The sequence below is a fragment of the Hippocampus comes genome, unplaced genomic scaffold (assembly GCF_001891065.2).
Source record: "Hippocampus comes isolate QL1 unplaced genomic scaffold, H_comes_QL1_v1.1 scaffold322, whole genome shotgun sequence".
Taxonomy (NCBI): Eukaryota; Metazoa; Chordata; class Actinopteri; order Syngnathiformes; family Syngnathidae; genus Hippocampus; species Hippocampus comes.
This window is the reverse complement of record NW_017805137.1, coordinates 2,402,996-2,421,045: the sequence shown is the minus strand read 5'-3', so window position 1 is coordinate 2,421,045 and position 18,050 is coordinate 2,402,996. Positions and strand designations below refer to the sequence as shown.

The 18,050-nt window shown below is 40.7% G+C and overlaps 2 protein-coding genes across 9 annotated transcripts in view; one reads left to right on the top strand and one right to left on the bottom strand.

The window, feature by feature from the left end:
• frmd3 (FERM domain containing 3) overlaps positions 1 to 18,050 on the bottom strand; it is a 45,555-nt gene that overhangs the window by 25,814 nt on the left and 1,691 nt on the right. For 2 of the 5 annotated variants that reach the window (XM_019867077.1, XM_019867078.1), the window contains exons 1-3: positions 12,851 to 13,362; positions 1,320 to 1,424; positions 779 to 821 (exon numbers count right to left, since the gene is read on the bottom strand). In XM_019867077.1, the coding sequence (XP_019722636.1) occupies positions 779 to 821; positions 1,320 to 1,424; positions 12,851 to 12,961 (259 nt within the window). In that variant the 5' untranslated portion in view covers positions 12,962 to 13,362. Of the gene's footprint in view, positions 1 to 778; positions 822 to 1,319; positions 1,425 to 12,850; positions 13,363 to 18,050 lie in introns of those variants that run through there. The other 3 variants (XM_019867075.1, XM_019867076.1, XM_019867079.1) reach the window with 3 other exon arrangements.
• LOC109514207 (IDNK gluconokinase) lies at positions 13,590 to 17,963 on the top strand. Of its 4 annotated transcripts, none has more exons than XM_019867084.1 (6): positions 13,590 to 13,649; positions 14,726 to 14,764; positions 14,885 to 14,915; positions 15,058 to 15,144; positions 16,214 to 16,257; positions 17,383 to 17,963. In XM_019867084.1, exons 2-6 carry the CDS (start codon positions 14,727 to 14,729, stop codon positions 17,744 to 17,746), a joined length of 564 nt encoding a protein of 187 aa, XP_019722643.1. In that variant the 5' UTR covers positions 13,590 to 13,649; position 14,726; the 3' UTR covers positions 17,747 to 17,963. The 4 variants fall into 4 exon arrangements, with proteins under 4 accessions (XP_019722643.1, XP_019722645.1, XP_019722642.1 ...); XM_019867083.1 differs by having other exon boundaries at positions 13,596 to 13,649; positions 14,723 to 14,764; XM_019867086.1 differs by lacking the exon at positions 14,885 to 14,915 and having other exon boundaries at positions 13,593 to 13,649; positions 14,723 to 14,764.

The following is an 18,050-nucleotide window of genomic DNA, read 5'->3' as shown; positions in this document are numbered from 1 at the left end:
CAGAGCTCTTCGTCTCCGCTTTCCTGTCGTTCTTTCTTTCTTTAGCCACATTATCTATCAACGTCTCACATTTCTCTATCTCGATCTCTCGGGCTAATTCCCTGGCACATGTTCCACCATTAATAGCCCCGTTCCGTTATCAGTTTAGACCAGAACAGGAAGAACAGGCCGGCCATTAAAAGATGCCAAGAAGACGCAAGGAAGAGAGAGAGGACAGACAGGAAAAAGGGGTTCTTCCTCGCACGGAGGCCAGAGGCATTTATTTTTCTACAAGAATATAAATGCATTATTGGACTTAAATGTTTTCAAGTCGTCAATAAATATTAATGATGCTAAATTAATATAACATGACATGATGTGTGGAAGGCAGATGTGTATTACGAGAACACGTGTACCTTGTATTTCCATGTGCTCCGTTTTTACTGTGCGATAATCAATTCTGTCATCAAATCAAATTTGGATTATTATTTTTCCAATGTTTTTTTTCATTTTCAAATTGAAAATCAAAATAATAATTATAAAATACTGTATATATTTTCCAAAAATATAAAATAACACAATTGTTTTCATGTAAATTTGTATGGATTATAAATTTTAGATCTTTTTTTGGGGGGGGGTCATTTTTAATTTAATGTTTTCCCCTCGGATGCAGCAAAAGGAAGCAAATATCTTTTTTGCATGACTGTTTTATACCATTACAATATATATTATATCCATCTACTTAATCACATCCGTCCACGCATAAATCCATGAAAATGACTCAAGAAAGTGCACTTACATTTCATCTGTCGAACCACAGCTTTATTCGGCTCCAGCCAATGCTTAAAAAAAAAAAAAGTTAAATATCAATGTCACATTATTACACGCTGTTGAATAGTACACACTCACAAACCCGTTTAACAACTCATCATTAATATTAAAAACATTTCAAAGCTCTCCACAGTTGAGATGAATTACCACCTCAACTGCTGTTTATCATCACAAACGCATAATTTTAAGCAATGATGTATTAAAGAACACTTCATCATTAGGGCAGCATCTTCATTTATGTGTAGGTTTAAAAAATGCTTATAAAAAACACAAATGAATGAAACAAGGGCAAATAGAGAAAATGGCTGTGCATAGATAGCTTAATAGCTAGCAAGCAAGCTAGCTAGCTAGCTGGATAGATAGATGCGCATATGTGTGTGTGTGTGTGTGTGTGTGTGTGTGTGTGTGTGTGTGTGTGTCTGAACATGCCTAAACTATTGATTACATCTCTCTTCTGCAGATGCAATATTTATTATTAAAAGGCTAACATCAGCAAGTGTGATGTTTACCCTCTGTTTCTCTGGATCCACGTAGCGAATACCAAAGTAATCCTTCTCGAGGAGGTTGTAGTGATTACACACATGGTCGAACAGGAACTGGCCCTTGGTGTCTCTCTAGGAAGAATATACAGTACAAAGAACTTTAGAATTTATGGTGCATTATTTTTTACTCTTTAAAACACTTCGGAGGTGTCTTAATGGTGTGTGTATGACATGCTTTCATCAAAATATCCCAAGGATCAAGCGCGCCAAATTTTATATTTTTACCTCACATTTCGTGACATGGTCAAATTGTCTTGTTTAACAATATTGCAATATCACAGGTAGATGGAGGATTTCATCACCAAGCCACCAGATCACAGTAAATATATTTATAATCTTGGAATGCAAATTATATGTTTACATTTACACAACTTGTTTTCAAAAATAAAATGCTTTACTCTCGTCAAATTATGCCTTTAATTTCCTTCTTTTTTCAGAGGGGTTCTACCACAGATTTAGCTCACAAAATCTGAACATTGAAATATGTTATTCTTGAATTATTTATAAAGCAGAAGCACAAAAACAGGAATAACATTGCATGAAAAAAAAATTCAATAAAACTGACCAAGCTGTCTGCAGCATGAACTAAGATACTGTGTACAGGTTCTTTGCTTCACAACTGGTTATTGGATGAAAGTGTTTTTACTGTACATGACAGACGTTCACTGTGGGGGCATGAATAGATCTATGTCAGGTGTGAGCGTGAAGGTCGTATAGTTCATAACCCTCCCTTGGTTGGCGCTGACTTCCGAAATGGAAGTTCTTTTGGGCTGTAAACCAAACGCTTGCTATTTAAGCTGACAAATCCCATAAAATCCACCCCTCTTCTTTTTCTCGGCTGCTTTGTAATCCCAGCCAACACTTCCCTGTTGGCTTCAACTCTGCCGTGCAGTTTTATGATTGTAAATATCATAATAATAATGAGAAAAGCTTCAGCAGCTTTGTGGTGGTGATGCATCTGCTGAGAGAATGGAGTGCCAGTAAATACAGGCCGGATGTTCGGTCCATAAAGGCAATCCAGACACGCAGAGAGCGATCAATAAACACTCTGCTCTTCAGTCAATATCTACTCATCATGTAAAATGCACGCGAGCAATACGAGAATGTAGAGTGCAAACACCTGCCAAGGCTGAACCATTAAGAAAAGTGGGGAAAAATATTGTGATAAGAGAACCAGACCAATGATGAATGGCCCACATGAGATGGAATATGCAAAAAAAAAAAAAAAAAAAAAAAAAGAAGCTTGAATTTGTTTGTAAAAGTACCATCCATTTTATGTATTGCTTATCGGGCTGTGGTTGAGAAAGAGACTATCCTAGCTGACTGTGGGCGAGAGACAGGGTACAACGTCAAGCTCTGGAATTCGCCTGAAACGGCAGCTTAAAAGTGATATTTGGCAGATTCCTCTTCAATTTCATGCATGGGCCAGAGACTTTTTGTGCATGGCTATTATGATACATCCCCCCAATTTTCTGACAATTGGTGAAGTCAAAATTCTCCTTCCAATAAAGACAGAAACACCCACAATGGTCATTTGAACTGACAAAATATCTAATAAATAAAAATGTACAGAAAATTATCTCATTAGAATTGTTGGAATTGGTCCGACAAAAAAATGCCACGTATAGCAAAGCAGCCCCAGATCATTACTGGGCCTTGTGATCCTGTGTATTCCTAACTCACGAACTAACGAACTAACTAACGAACTAAATAACTAAACAGAACAGTTGCTGATCTTATGATTTGAACCAGAATCTTTTCTTGAACATTTAATGTACCTGTAGCTAGACATGAGGACAACATTGTTGGCGCCCTTATGTTAAGAAAGAAAAAAGACACATTTGTCTCTGTAATAAGACAGAATTTTAAGTAAGGAAAACCAGCCATTGCTTTAGAATTGGGAGAACCATGCCGGATGTGGCAAAGCAGCCCCAGAACACAAATGAGCCTGGGAGTCTTGCATGAAGTAGCTAACTTTAACAAGCTAGCGAACCAACTATAACTCAATGAAATAACTTGACAAAAGCAAGAATGAATTTAAAGAAACTTAAGTAATGAAATTCAGGCTTTGCTTTTGAATTGATGTCTGAAAGAATGAGAGTTGAGAAATAACCTGAAACTGACAAAAGCAATGACAAATTTGAGTGGTCTAACAAAATTCTGCTCGATGCAACTAACGATTATCAAAATGTGACCTCAGGGAATTTGCGCAATGCTGAAGAGAAATGTTGCTGCTTTCATTAAAAACATGAATGTCAATTTTTACTTTTGTCAACAAAAACATGTTTAACAGCTTTGTGTTTCTATTTTGAAACCCCACCCCCAAAAAAACAACACATGCACATCACAGTGGCCACAGGAGATACTTGTTTAAAACACAAAACGAAGAGTCTACGCAGGATAACACAGAAAATCTCGTTATGTCAAAATAATCATAAAAGCGGATTTAGGTGATTAGCATGGACATTTTTCCGATGACGCTGTAGCATGATAGATATTTTTTCTGTCAGGTCTTTCGATAATAAAGCCTGACTCTGCCATTTTGTCACATCATGTGTCCCCTCTCGAGTGCTATAGCAATCAGTGTTGGGCGCATGTCCTCTGACTGCTCAATAACCTGCTGATGGAGGTTGAATTTGTGCTCAGTTAAGCAGGACTGATTGATTTGAGTCCTCCGGGCATTTGCTGAGATTTACTCGTTGGTTCACCGGGACACGCACCCACACAAACAAACGTCAAAACAAAATGAAAACGCACGCACAGTTTGAGTGAAATGTCTCGGTCCATATTTGTTGAGGTTTTTTTTCATATGTCTTCATCCATCCTTCTTCTTTCTCATCTCAATCTCCCCCGACAAAAGCGCGAGGAAGCCGTGAAATCGCAAAAGAGAGGAAATGTAAGCACCCGAACGCTGCCAGGGAGGCTGCAGACGGATCATGGAGTCACACTCGTCCTCATCCCCGGGGCAGACACTTGAGGACAGACAACAGAGGCAGCGTGAGAGGCCAAACACGGCGGGAGGACGGCGCTAAATAAAAAAGACGCCTGACTCACAGAGAAAGAGAGGGGTTGAGAGTCTATGTCATGTCCAACAAGAAGGAAATCCATTTTTTATATTGTCAAAAGGCCTGGATATTAAAAATTAACCCGGTCAGTCTCAACATGAGCCTCACTTAATGATGGCAAAGTGTCCTTCTTTCTGGTTCACATACACACACTTCAAAAGAGCCCACAGTGCAGAGTGGCTTCAGTTTAACGGGAGCAAAGTCCTGCACACTACAGCAAGTGTGTGTGTGTGTGTGTGTGTGTGTGTGTGTGTGTGTGTGTGTGTGCTTCTGGGTGCTCGACAAGCTTTGTGCAGTCAGCCACGTCCAGACGTCAAGCGATATAAAATAAAAGCACTTATGCCATCAAATATTCATTCCGGTGTCCGTCCTAAATCCGCAAAAACTCACAAAACATCAAGTATTGATGCTGGAGCATAACCACCAACCACATTGCATTTGCAATACAAAGTCACTTTATGCATTTGGGGAGGAGGGGGGGGGGACTGAAAATTGTCATATTTCATGTACAAACTGTAGATTCACTGCAAATCTGAGTGGGTAGTTCCCATAGGCAATAATGGAAATAGTTTCAGCATTTATATGACATTTCATCATGATGTCACCTGTTGCTTGGCAAAACCTCAAGCGTTCAAACACTTCCAAGTAACCCCAAAGGGTTGGGGGAAATAACTAACCCAGTGCTGGGTCCAAAAAGGGCCAAGCTATTGCTTGCGTTATTTACACCCAGTGCATCGGGGTGAGGATTTGACCCGAGGAGGGTGAAGATCTTGAACCAACAAGGGGTAAAAAAAAAAAAAAATTACCCATATTTATAAGTTAAAGCTAGCAAGAAATGTGTTGACTCATTTTCTTCTGAAGATTTTCTAAGAAGAAGAAGAAGCTGTTTGACGTCGAATCTGTTTTGGTAAAAACCTTTGTTATCTGTACTGGTAATGTTTTAAGTCAAATTTTTAGATGTATTTGAAAATAAGATTCACTGACATATTAAAGAGGGCATATTATTTATGAAGGATTTTTTGTGTGCTGCCTATTTTCATCAAATGTGTCTTTGAGCGAGCCCTTCTACACTTTAAAAACGACTGCAGGCAACCTTCAATCGTCTGTCTGTTTGCGTTTTGAAGCTGTAATAGTGAGCCGTCGCTTTTTATCACCCAATATTACGTTTTTGCCGCAGACTTTCTGCAGGCTGGTTAAAAAAGTAAATGAATAAAAATCTTCATCCTGACTTCATACCAAGATTTTAAGAGGGCATTGTGTGCACGCCGAAATTTGCATTTCGGCAATTTCAGTGTTTGACAGCAGTTGAAGAAGAAAGAATTGCTATCCTTCATGGCGATAAAGTACATTTTAAAACACTTTTGCTGTTTTGCCATCACTGTGCACTTCTACGGCGTCACAAAAAATCAAAAATAAAAAGACATTGAGCAGAAGTCTCACCAATTATGCTGTAGTTGTGTCAATTATTGCATATGGGACGCAACACTTTCTATTGATCAGACAGTCGTCCCAACACTTTTCTTTTTCCCAGGCACGAGGACCCTCGGTCGTGTGGCCCACTTAAGTGGCTGATGTTGTTTAATTAATACGCATGTCAGCTCGATTATGGCTGGTCCTTATCCACTTTAGCTGTTTCTTCTCATGGCACGGCCCAGCTAATTGGCTCAATGTACAGCTGAAACTTCATGAATTATAAATAAAGAGGGGGCGGGGGGGTGCAGCCGAGGGAAGGCGTGGTGAAGTTGATGAGACTTTAACAACAATGACATAAACAGAGATTAAGGATACGTGTGGAACAATTCTTTTAGCTCTTAAAGTCAGCGTATGAGCCGGCTTTACTCAATTTTCTGCTCTTATTAACGCGGAAAATCATTCAAAAGCCTGTTTGTGTTCAGGCTCATGTCAATCGGGGTGCTTTAAGTGCTCTATTGGGGGAACGTCAAGTAGGTTCAAGGCTATTATAGTTTACGAAAATTAACAAAAGAAGTCAAACTTAAATTGAAAAAACAAAATCCTACAACTGACGCTGATAAAACTAACTCAAACAACTACCTGGAACTTCTCATCTGTTTTAATTTGACTTTGAGTGAGCCTTTTTCTAACCGTGGGTGCCAAGAAAGTGAATTTTGAGAAGAGTCTGCCCTTTTTGAGTACGCCTTTTGGCAGATGGCAAACCAGGGAGGTAATGGGCATGCGAATTTGAAGAAAATGTCCCAAAAACGTTAAATCCTTCGTTTTGTGTTTATGGCTAAAATGTGTCTGCTTTTCGCAATGCAATGGCTTTGATCTTTGCCTAATTGTCGGCTACATGCCTTTGTGTGCCGAGTAACAACGAACACTCGAGCTCTAATTTTGTTTTCACAGCATGAAGTCGTTAGAAAATTGTCGGAAGCTAATTTAGCTGTATAGCGAATTGATCTGGTGCAAAGTGACACCAGCGAAGCTCATTTGAGCCATCCACCTCTTTATCGAACTTTAAAGTACCCCTCACATTATATCCAGTCATTTTTCTGGCAGTTAAAGCTCTCAAGTTGTTTTTTTTTTTCCTGAAGAGCATTTGACAGCACTGACTTCAGTTTGTCAAGTCTAAGTGGGTCACTCGCTGGTGTTTGGAGCATTTGAAAAGATTAGAGTCCAGCCAAGGATGCAAGGATGCAAATCATCCTCTGAGGCGACGCTCTGAAAACTTCAGGAGCCAAGCTGAGTATCAAACACTGCAAAGGAGCCAGGATGATATTATGGGATGTATCCTAGTATCCCCATTATGGAGACCAGCCTCGGAAATGACCTATGATTACCCTCCAAAATATGGAGATGGTCCCTCCATCAATGCTCACGGCTTCCATTCTTCTGGGACGGATTTTGTCAGAGCGACTGTGGGAATTTGTGCCTGAGTAATTCGAGTTCATGGCATCAAGGGGCTAAGTGATTATTAGAAAATCCATGCACAATGAGGTCAACACAGCTTACTGTTGTGCCAATTACAAAAGCCATAAAACATGAGTTACGCAAGGCCGCTGGAAACGCCAAAATAAATCAATAAATAAAATCACGCCTTTTTGAATGCGTCAGTGGGAACGAGAGGCACAAACAAACAACAACAGAGGGGAATGAGTGTATTTACAAACTGCCTTTAGGGTTGCTGTTGGTCATTGCCCCTCACACAATGAAAGGGTTGACAAGGGCTTGACAAGAGCCGCGTGTTGGCCAGGCAGTCGGTCAAACTCATTTTAAATTATATTTAAAAATGTAACACATTGCACATGTATTTTCAGAGGCCATTTTCAAACAAAAAATGGTATTTTGTTTCACTTCTTTAAAATGGGTTGTGTCTCCAGAAGAACATTTGAGAACCACTTGTTTAAATTTGACGTTAGGACCAATGCTGGGATTGGTCAATAGAAAAGGTGCGGTGGCGTCTTTAGCTATCTTATTGGATTGCGGTTTTGGCAGGTTCAAGAAATGAGACCCAGCCCAAAAAATCGTGAATTTTAGATTGGATATGTTGAGTTCTGCAGGCTCTTTTCTCATTGGGTTTACATGAAACATTGGCTGTGCTGTAACCTTGTGCCTGTGTGGGAGTGGTAAATTACCTCAACATCACTTGCAATAATCGAGGCGCACACACGCAGTGACTTCAAATGCATGCACACTGAGGAGTGAGTTCATGGCTGGGCACACCGACTAATAAGCTTAGAGTTAGCCATAAATTATCCGTTTATGGGGCAGGACTAGTTTCTCTTCTAATGGAGAACCATCCGTTCCTCTTGCATTGCTGGCCATCACACACACGCACACGCACACACACTTTGAAGCTCCTTTTGCACCGCATGTAAAAGTTGGCATTTTTCTGCTTTTTTTGTGTGTCATTTGCATTTAAATTGAACATTAACATGGGAAAGACAATGTTAACCTGGAAATTTTCCGCTTTCCGAGGTAATGTAAGAGGCCTTTTTTTCAGTTGGATGTTCTGTATAATGGTCAGCATCCATCCCCCCCATCAATGTTATTATAATTTTTTTTTTTTTTTTTTTGGTATAAACGCAGGACAAATTCAACTCGACACTATTCTGGCTTCTGAGGTAATATCAGACGCTCCTTTGACAAAGCTTGAGAAAATCGGCATTTGTCTTAAAGGGTATTGTAGAACCCTGGAGATTGCACTAAAACCATAATATTGGAGAAAGTAGTCAGTATGATGCAGAACAGTTCTACAAAAAAAAACAAACAAGCACAAAAATGACCACATTGTCACATGAATACCTTTCTTGAGCACCTTCGTGGACGCAAAATCTTTGATGCAGCTCTTCTAGTGGCTCTCATACACGCACCTAATGTAGTGCAATGCCACGAAGGGTAATTGCAGTGACCACGGTGATTACCTTCAACAGCAGAGGTGTCCTTGAGAAAAACCCCGAATATCAATATGGTGCATGACAAATTTTTGTGCCAATCACGTGCTTCTTATTTGGATCAATAATCAGTTTTGGAGTCCTAAAAGGCGTTTTTAAGATTCCAGTCTGTCTACTTTAATAGTTTAATCCCGTTTTTCGTTCATGTTTTAATGTGCGTTGTAAATGCGGAACCAAGAGACCACCGCACAAGGATGAGTTTCTCCGATTTCGCTCTATGGAAGCGTTTGTTTGAGGAAAATGCACATTCTTGTTCCATTCCAACTCCTGAAAACATAACTCCCAAATTCCAACTTCAAATTTTGTGATTGAGAGCACTTATTTGCATGAAAAAAAATGGTCAAAATTCCACAATAGTTCCAAATTTTTTTTAGGTCTCTGAATTTATCACACCTACATTGCGTTCCCAATCTTTGATTTTATCACCTGTTTCTTATGCCATTAAATTACAATCACCCTGCAAAAGTGAAAGTCAGAAAATAGATTCATTTGATGAGCATCAAAGCGGGCGAGTGGGACGGGAATAGAACCGGTCCGGCTATTTTTAACTTTCTCGAAACGATTCTGAGAACCGCGTCGCTGCTGCATATGCTATCTTTGCAACAGCCTGACACACACACACACACACACACACACACACACACACACACACACACACACAAGGAAGTCTCAAAAAAGTCAAATCAAGTGGAAAAAACGATTACATCGTAATCTAATTGTCCCTTCTATTGTCCTCCAACTTAATGATAGAAGTCAAAACAACTCAAGTCAAAACAAATTGTTTTGAAGCAAGCAATTTGCTTGCTTTGTTGTGCTAATAAGCACTTGTTGCCATAAATGTCAATAATACAGTACATATTTTAAACTTGTTCCAACTAAAACTGATTAAGCCCCCAAAAATAGTAATAGGTCACCAACAGCCATGCATTTCTAATGTCTTTGTCTCAGCCTTACGGAGACACGCTCATCATGCAAAAGCATCACCGACAGCTGATGGGTGTCAGCTGCATGAGGAACACTGATCTCTCTTAATTATACATGATGTGTCACAGACACGCCAGGGGACCCAGACCGAGGGAGAAGAAAGATAAGGTCAAGGTAAAGGGAAGAGCGGGATGGAATAAAGACGGGATGAAGAAGAAGGTAGTGAGGTCAACTGCGTCTTGATCTCCACTTATGTCTCCTGTAGTACCTACTCTTTTTCCCTCTGGCATGACAGGACCTACAGTATGTTACATGCTGCAGCACAGCATACACACACGCACACGCACACCCACACACGAGTTCATACAATACATGCGGTATCCTACTGCTGCATTCCAGCCTGCTTGAAGGTAGGAAATATCCCACTTTAAACTTCAGGAGTACATAATACAGACAGTTTACTTTTTAGTAGCCTCTATACAAATAGCTGCATCTCTGGAGTGCTTGCCCACCCATCCATTCATTTTCTAATACGCTTATCCTCAAGAGGGTCGCAGGGGTGTTGGAGCCTATCCCAGCTGTCTTCGGGCAGTAGGCGGGGGACACCCTGAACTGGTTGCCAGCCAATCTCAGGGCACACAAAGACGAACAAGCTTTCGGGCTCACACTCACACTCACACCTGGGGACAATTTAGTGTTCCATTCACCTGCCATGTATGTTTTTGGAATATGGGAGGAAACCGGAGTACCCACAGGGAGAACATGCAAACTCCACACAGGAAAGCCGGAGCCGGAATCGAACCCTGCACCCGTGCACTGTGAGGCCTGTGCACTGTGCGACCACCATGCCGCCCCTTGCTTGGCCACCCATCAGGTGTGAATTTCAACAACCAAGTAATTCTTTTGTTGGCTGCCCTTTTTCTGAAAATACATTGTTGAGTAACAACTAATCTAACACGTTACGTTCACCAATCTGCACCACTCGACAGTCACTCATAAAATATCACAAAAAGTTACTATGTATGCATGTCACACCAATGACTAATTTCCCATTCGGCATGATTTTGTTGCCATTTTTTCTACTTTTTAAGGTGTTGCAGAATGAGCATAAAATACCAGAATAGGAGGTTCTCAGCGACTATCTCCAGGTAGGTTTCACAGGGGGGAAAAATGTGTTTCGGTGAATTCACAAGTAGCATACCGCAAACAGTTGGGCGGTCACTGTATTAATGTATGTCTCCTTTCAAACAAATCCATTAGATGCGACCATTCTCTCATCAAGAAAAAAAATGCTAAGTAGGCATAATTATTTCTAATTCCAGACACTATCCATGAAAGCTGTTCACCAAAAAAGAAGCACCAAACAGTCTCTCTATGTGGAGGCTTGCTGCATGTTGTAAACGAGTTCCCTGAGCAGTATTGAATGATCTTACGTCACGTGGACAACTGCATCTTTAACGACAACTCCAGTTAGACTCTGGCATGCAGCCGCTCTGCAATGTGGTCCATTCAGGAACAGTTCTTAGTGTTATGCAGTGCCGTTAGGACACCACCAAATCCCACCGCATACCCACTGACAGTGTTTGATGCAATAAAGGAGTCAAAGACAGACATTTCAATTACACTTTTGCACCACGCAACATTTCAACATGGTCTTTAATGGACTGACATGTGCAATGCGTGTGCTGACTGACCCATATTATGGAACGAAAGGAAAAAATTAACGCAGTGACGAGAAAGAGTAGTGCTGCTGCTGTTGTGAGTGACTTAGAGCAGGAGGCACAGGAGTTCATGAAATATGCACAGCAGAGCAAAGAACAAGCACACAGCACACTGGCAACACAAAGCCATTAAACAGTACACTCCGGAAAAGAAAAGAAAACTAAAAGCAGTCAGCTGGAACTCAGCAAGTCCATTTTCATTGTGTCAAATGTCTCTAAAGTCACGTGAAAAACTTTTTCTTTGGCTTATTTGCTTGCTGGAGCAAAAGAGGGTGAAAAGACAGAGAAGAAAAATACACACAAGAAGTTATGTAAAGTAAGCTGAGTAAGGAGACATCATGCTTTTTTCTTTCTTTTTTTTTACAATTTCAAACACTTCCCGAGGTATTGTATTGGTACACAAGTAATATATATAGTGCCCACCAGGATTCGCAGTGAGGTACCTCGAGGGATTTTTGAAAAATAAAGAGACAAACGTTTGCTTTGTCTTAAGTAGTCAAACAAGTCGTCGCTGTCCTATGAAATACACATATGTCAATTTTTATCATGTAAAACATTTTTTACATCCCATTAATGTAAAAAAAAAAAAAAAAAGTTCAAATGCTTCATTCGGCGCCAATTATACTGGCAAAGGACAATTGCTCGCTCACACAGATTCAGAAAATTTGTGGGCAATATTTGGGAGAAAAGTCAACTTTTGTGGCTATTGACAGAGTGTTAAAACTTTGATTTTAGATCATGACATATGGGAGCAAAAAACTAAAGTGTTGTGTTTATATTTTTGGTTTGTGTACTTTTGTTATTTGTTATATGTTTACATAATTCCCTGATCCTGTCATACTGAGGCATAATATTTCATACAGCACTGTGAAGCTCTCAAAGAGATTATGCACGTCTATTGAATCCAATGTGAAATATTACTAATAAGTGTGCATTTTATCGAATGTGATCCAAATATAAAGCATCATCATTTATATCACGTGCACATGCAGATGTTGGGACTGCAGGCCATGCACTTTGACTAATGGCAGCCCATATTATTATTATTATTATAACAAAGTATTAATAAGCCTGATTCCTGTCAACACCTTGTCCACCACACCCAATAGAGATTCATTTCTGAGCTTAGAGGCAAACTTCCTAAATAAGTTCTCTCTCCGCTCATGCATTGGCCACAAGCACATGAATAATTATTCTGCCGTAGGATGTTCATGTGATGTAATTTTGCATTTTTGAGGCTGCACGTGCATTGTGCTGCAACAGAGACAAATAACACGTTATGTAAAACTACACCGGTACGCATTGAGCGTGTGTGCAAAAGCTTGCGCTACCGTACCACTCAATCTGCTCTACCCATTGTGATGATGACTCCCTACCTGGATGTTGCAGGAGATCTCCGAGTCGTCCAGCAGGCGGATGGTGCACGGGATCTCCTGGTGGTTCTCCAGAGAGCGGATGCTGGGGCTGCGGAAGCGGAGCATTTTCATCCTCGTGTGAGGCTCTGAAGCGAAGCACCACGCGGCATGTCAGTGCATCTGAAGCTGCTGGGATGGATGAATGGGCGGATGCAGGAAGAGGAGGATGAGCAGGACGGACAGATGGAGCACGTCTGCTGCCCACAGCTGTAGCACAGACAGCATGGAGTCATCCTCTCTCTCTCTCTCTCTCTCTCTCTCTCTCTCGCTCTCTCTCTGTCTCTCTCTCTCGCTTTCTCTCCCGCACTCTCTCTCTCTGTAGATTCAACTTAAAGGGCACTTGCACACAAGATGTCATTAGGGACGTGTAATGTCATATTGACGTGGTCAGAAAAAAAACGGCCAAATGCCCACTTAATCAGAATGTGACAACAATGAAGGAGAGGATCAATCACACGTTAACAGAAAAATAAATTGAACCCCTAAAACAACTTGTATTTTAGGAGACTATCATCCTATTTTATTAGAAAAATGGGGTATTAAATTATTCTTGGACAAAAAAAAGAAAAGTTAGGCAAGTAATGCGATATTTTTATGAGAAAAAATGTTATTCAAGTAATGATCATACCAATACACAAACACGTTATTTTTGTGTTTTCAATAATGCAGACACTGTGCCTTTAATTGTAAACATTGATGACGCAATACGAACGAGACGTTTCATTGGCTATGCATGCTAAGCAAATGGTGCAGGTATCAGGTCAGTAATAGTTTCCATCCAAATGTTTTTATCCGAAATTTGTGAAAATGTGCAAAACGAACATGTGACTCGTGCTCGTTTCCATTTGTTATTATTTTGCGAGAATCGAGGAGACTGCACCATTGAAACGACGTCATATGAGAGCGTTTTTCTCTCTCTCTCTCTCTCTCTCTCCCACAAGACACTCGGCCTTTTATCAGTCTTAATAAGTAGTTTTTAGCGTCCTTAATTGAACACGATTTCAGGATGGCGTTGAGTTGATATTGGTGACAACAGTTATGACGGCGATATACAGTAAACTGTTCCCAACTACGGGTCAAGAGTCCAGTTAAGACAGCCGCCACGCCACCACGTGATGCCGGGAGCAACTTCAAAATAAAAGCGACCCAAGGCTTTCATTTGTTCGTATTCGATGGTGCGCAAGGTTTATTTTGAAGCTCACCGTCTCGCTGCGTGTTACTATCATGTGCGCAACCACGGACGCATTTGCTGTTTATGTTCGCTTCTTTTATTAATTTCAGAAATATTAACATTTCTTAAAACAAGTCCGCCGCCATTTTGTGTGACTACAATATACAGTAGTATGTACGTGTGGCGAAATATCTGGTCAACACAGTAATCTGGTGATTGGTGATAATAAAACTCAAAACTACAGTCGACCACTTGCATATTTCACAGTTCAGAAGCCGCATATTCACCAGTATTTAATATCATATTTTACATTTTCACGTTTTCCCCAGATGTTATTAGCGTTTTTTTTTGTTTTTTTGGGGGGGTTAAAATAAATAAAATAGTTTTCTTTTGTGGGGGCATCAGTCAGCGAGCCATTCAGAGTGTGCAGCCCACTGGTTGCCAGTTGGCTATACTGTTAAACATAGGTTCGACGTAAATTACACTCACTGGACACAACATTCAGTATATCTGCACCATCTACTCGGAATGGTACAAGAAACACATCACAAATTCTGTTTATGGATGGATAGACGCATTGATGCATTGATTGATTGATTTGATTATATTCATATTCTTTTGGAGTGTAAAGCGTGTGCGTTTTTTATCCACTTTCGCTCCAGCAGGATGATCTACATCATCATGGGAGTGTCAGGCTGTGGCAAGTATGTGTATGCAAAAGTAACAACTCACACTCATTAGTTGAAGTATGGATATTTGGTCGGAGTACTGATTCAATTTGTTTACCGAACTTTATTAACTGCTGTGTTGTGTTTGTCATGTAGAAGTTCTCTGGGGGGCTTCCTATCAGAAAAGGTGTTTAAATCCATCACTCCAGTGCTTAATCTCAGGGGATGTTTGACCACGTCATCACCTGAATTTGTCTGTGTGTCTGTGTGTGTGTGTGTGTGTGTGTGTGTGTGTGTGTGTGTGTGTGTGATGTGTGTTTACATATCAGCTGGGGTGGCCTCTGCACGAAGGCGACAGCTTCCACCCAGAGGAGAATGTGGCCAAGATGGCTCGCGGAGAACCACTCACCGACCAGGTCAGTTGGTATCTTGTCAGCACAATGCTCACTGTTTGGAAATTGAACTAAAACGTTTTTTTTTTAAATTCTTTTATAATCAATAGAATTGGGATAAAATATCAATGTTGTGATGCATTTTATTGTTAATTATCATTGTTTATGTTGTATTTATAGTTTGAACCATTAATATTGGCAATCACATCAAATTTAAGAAAAATAAACAATTCTGGCCGTTGAGTGGCTCACATTTTTTCGCCATTCTCGGAAGGGCCCAGTCCTTATCGCTCACAACTAGCAGGGAATTGCTGCTGAAGTTACCAGTACTTAGAAGAGTGTAAACATGGACGTCTCATGCTAACATTTGGCAGCATTTCTAATGTTAGCAACGTTAGCAATGTGCCGTGGCTGCCCCCTGGTAAGCTTCCATCACACCTGTGCTTTCAAGTGCACCCTGTACCCACACTGTGCTGGCTCGAGCTCTAGTTTGCAAATAACCAAAGGAAATGATCAGCCAGTTTATGGCAACGTGTTGGATGAGCGTCAGGCTTTCATGTGTCGCTGTCATACTTGGCTGGAGACAACAAGGCGAACGTGCTTTGAGGTGGACATGGAACAAAATGGGATTCCTCTTCTCTGTTTTCTATTGCCCACATGACAACAATGTGACTCCAAATTAGATTGATTAAATACACCGCAAATTGAGGTCCTACCATTCAGAATTTGAGACCTGAGTTCAGCAAGCATCTGTCCGTTTTGCTTTTACTTTGGCTCTGTGTAACGCTTACTCACGACAATGTGAAATGTTTTTTGTCTGTAATAATATGAAGTTGTTTTTTTTTTTTGGTTTTTTTTTACTCTAGACCTCTGTAAATTCATTGGTTTGTGGGTCTAAAACAAATATATCTCATTTTTAAAATCTAATACTCACTATAGCAGTGGTTCATATTATTTTTGATTTTTATGTTTTTGGATGTAATTTACCAGAGGGAAAAAAAAGGCTTGAGTTTTTAACTTCTAGACACTTTTAATGTTTTTCCTGAAAACATTCAGTAGCAATAAATCATGATGTTTTCACTTTTCTCTTCAGGATAGATATCCCTGGCTTCTAAGACTACACGACGTCATTGAAAGGTGTGACTAAACTGGCGCGCACACACACACAAACACACACACACACACACACACACACACATACACACACAAACACATGAAATGATGAAGGGGGATTTAGTCATTAAAAGCATGAAATTGTCATCGAAAGATCAAAACCATTTTGGCAGTTTTTTGAGTGGGTTTGCGACGAAGCCGAGGAAAATTGAAAGTAGCTGAAAGTGTGCCACCATATCGCCTGCGACATCAAAGACTTTTAGACGGGACGTCTTCCCTCCTTCTTCCATTCTGCTCATCCCTCACTTTCCTCTACCTTTCCTCTTCTGGGTCTGCATTACGAAAGGTTTGCGCATGCAATTTAAATGCAATGGCACATGCATCCATTTGCCCTGCATTCGATATGAGTAAAATCAAACGAAACATGGCTTTTATGCACTTCTGGCTTCCCCAAATTTCTTGCCGCAATAGATTTCTTTTATGTTTCCCAAGAATGTTTTGTTTGCCTCTTCCACTTCCACTTCCAATTCCAACACCTCAAACTTCATTTCGCGCTTGCGTGCTCTCCCAAGTTTTTCCATTGGGAAATCCATCAGTGCTATGTAAAGCGCAAAACCCTCCCCTAAAATACGGCAGTTTCCACCACTTTTACACTTCTTGCAAACTGCGCGAAGCTTGTGCAGTGAATGAACATGCAATTTGAATCTTGGGCCTCATACCTCAGAGCTGAAGCCCTTTAGAATGCCGGTTAAAAGGTTTGAAGAATGCTTTCATTTGAGAGGGTGTTGAAAATCTGCCATTACATATCAAATTGTTCGTACCATCAGTTACACTTAAACACAACCGTGCAAAAGTTAAAAAGGACACCGCCAGATTTGCATCGTACGATATTACAACGGTGAAACCTCTGAAGTCCGATGAAAATGTACAGTTTGGAATCTGATGAAAACGTTGGAAAGAATTGTCTTAGTGACACAGCTTCATGCCTCAGTTCAGTGAGCGTTAAAGGGATTAAACCCACACTTGTGTGCTCTGCTTTGACTTTTTTCTAGCACTTCTTTGAAAGGATGAGTCCAATGTGATTTTTTTTATGTTTTTTTACATTAATTTAAATCTGATCAAATTGTTTACCGTGTATGTCCATCACAGAGAAAGACGTTCCAGCTCTGATGCACTGGTGGCGTGCTCTGCCCTCAAACGCCTCTACAGACTCATCCTCCTCCACGGCTCCAAAGCCCTCCCTACCTCCACCTCCTCCACTCCACTTCCCCACTCTGTTCCCGGTGTCTTTTTTCTCTTTTTGCACGGAGAATACGAGGTCATCCGCAAGAGGATGGTGGACCGCAGGGGACATTTCATGAAGGCAGACCTTCTGGCTTCCCAGTTTGATGTCCTGGAGCTCCCAGTGGAAGGGCAGGAGGAGAACGTTGTACGTCTGGATGTAAGCAGGAACATCCCTGACATGGCTATGGAGGTGGAGAAGCACCTTAGCAGTCTCAAGTCTCCAAGGTGACGATTAAAGAGACAGCAAAACGAATCTCACCACTGTTGATGTGACTTTTACCTAATATTGTGAACAACTTGTTTTTATTCAGACACACACTCACTTCTGACAAACCTCTATTTGGCAACCATGTCATGTTGTTTGACTTGTATTCAAACCTCATTCCAAATAAAGGAGAGGGGCGGGGGTGATCCTGAAGGCCCTGCTCTTATCTCTCCTACCCAGACACTGGAGACACACACACACACACACACACACACACACACACACACACACACACACACACACACACACACCCCCACACAAAAATAAA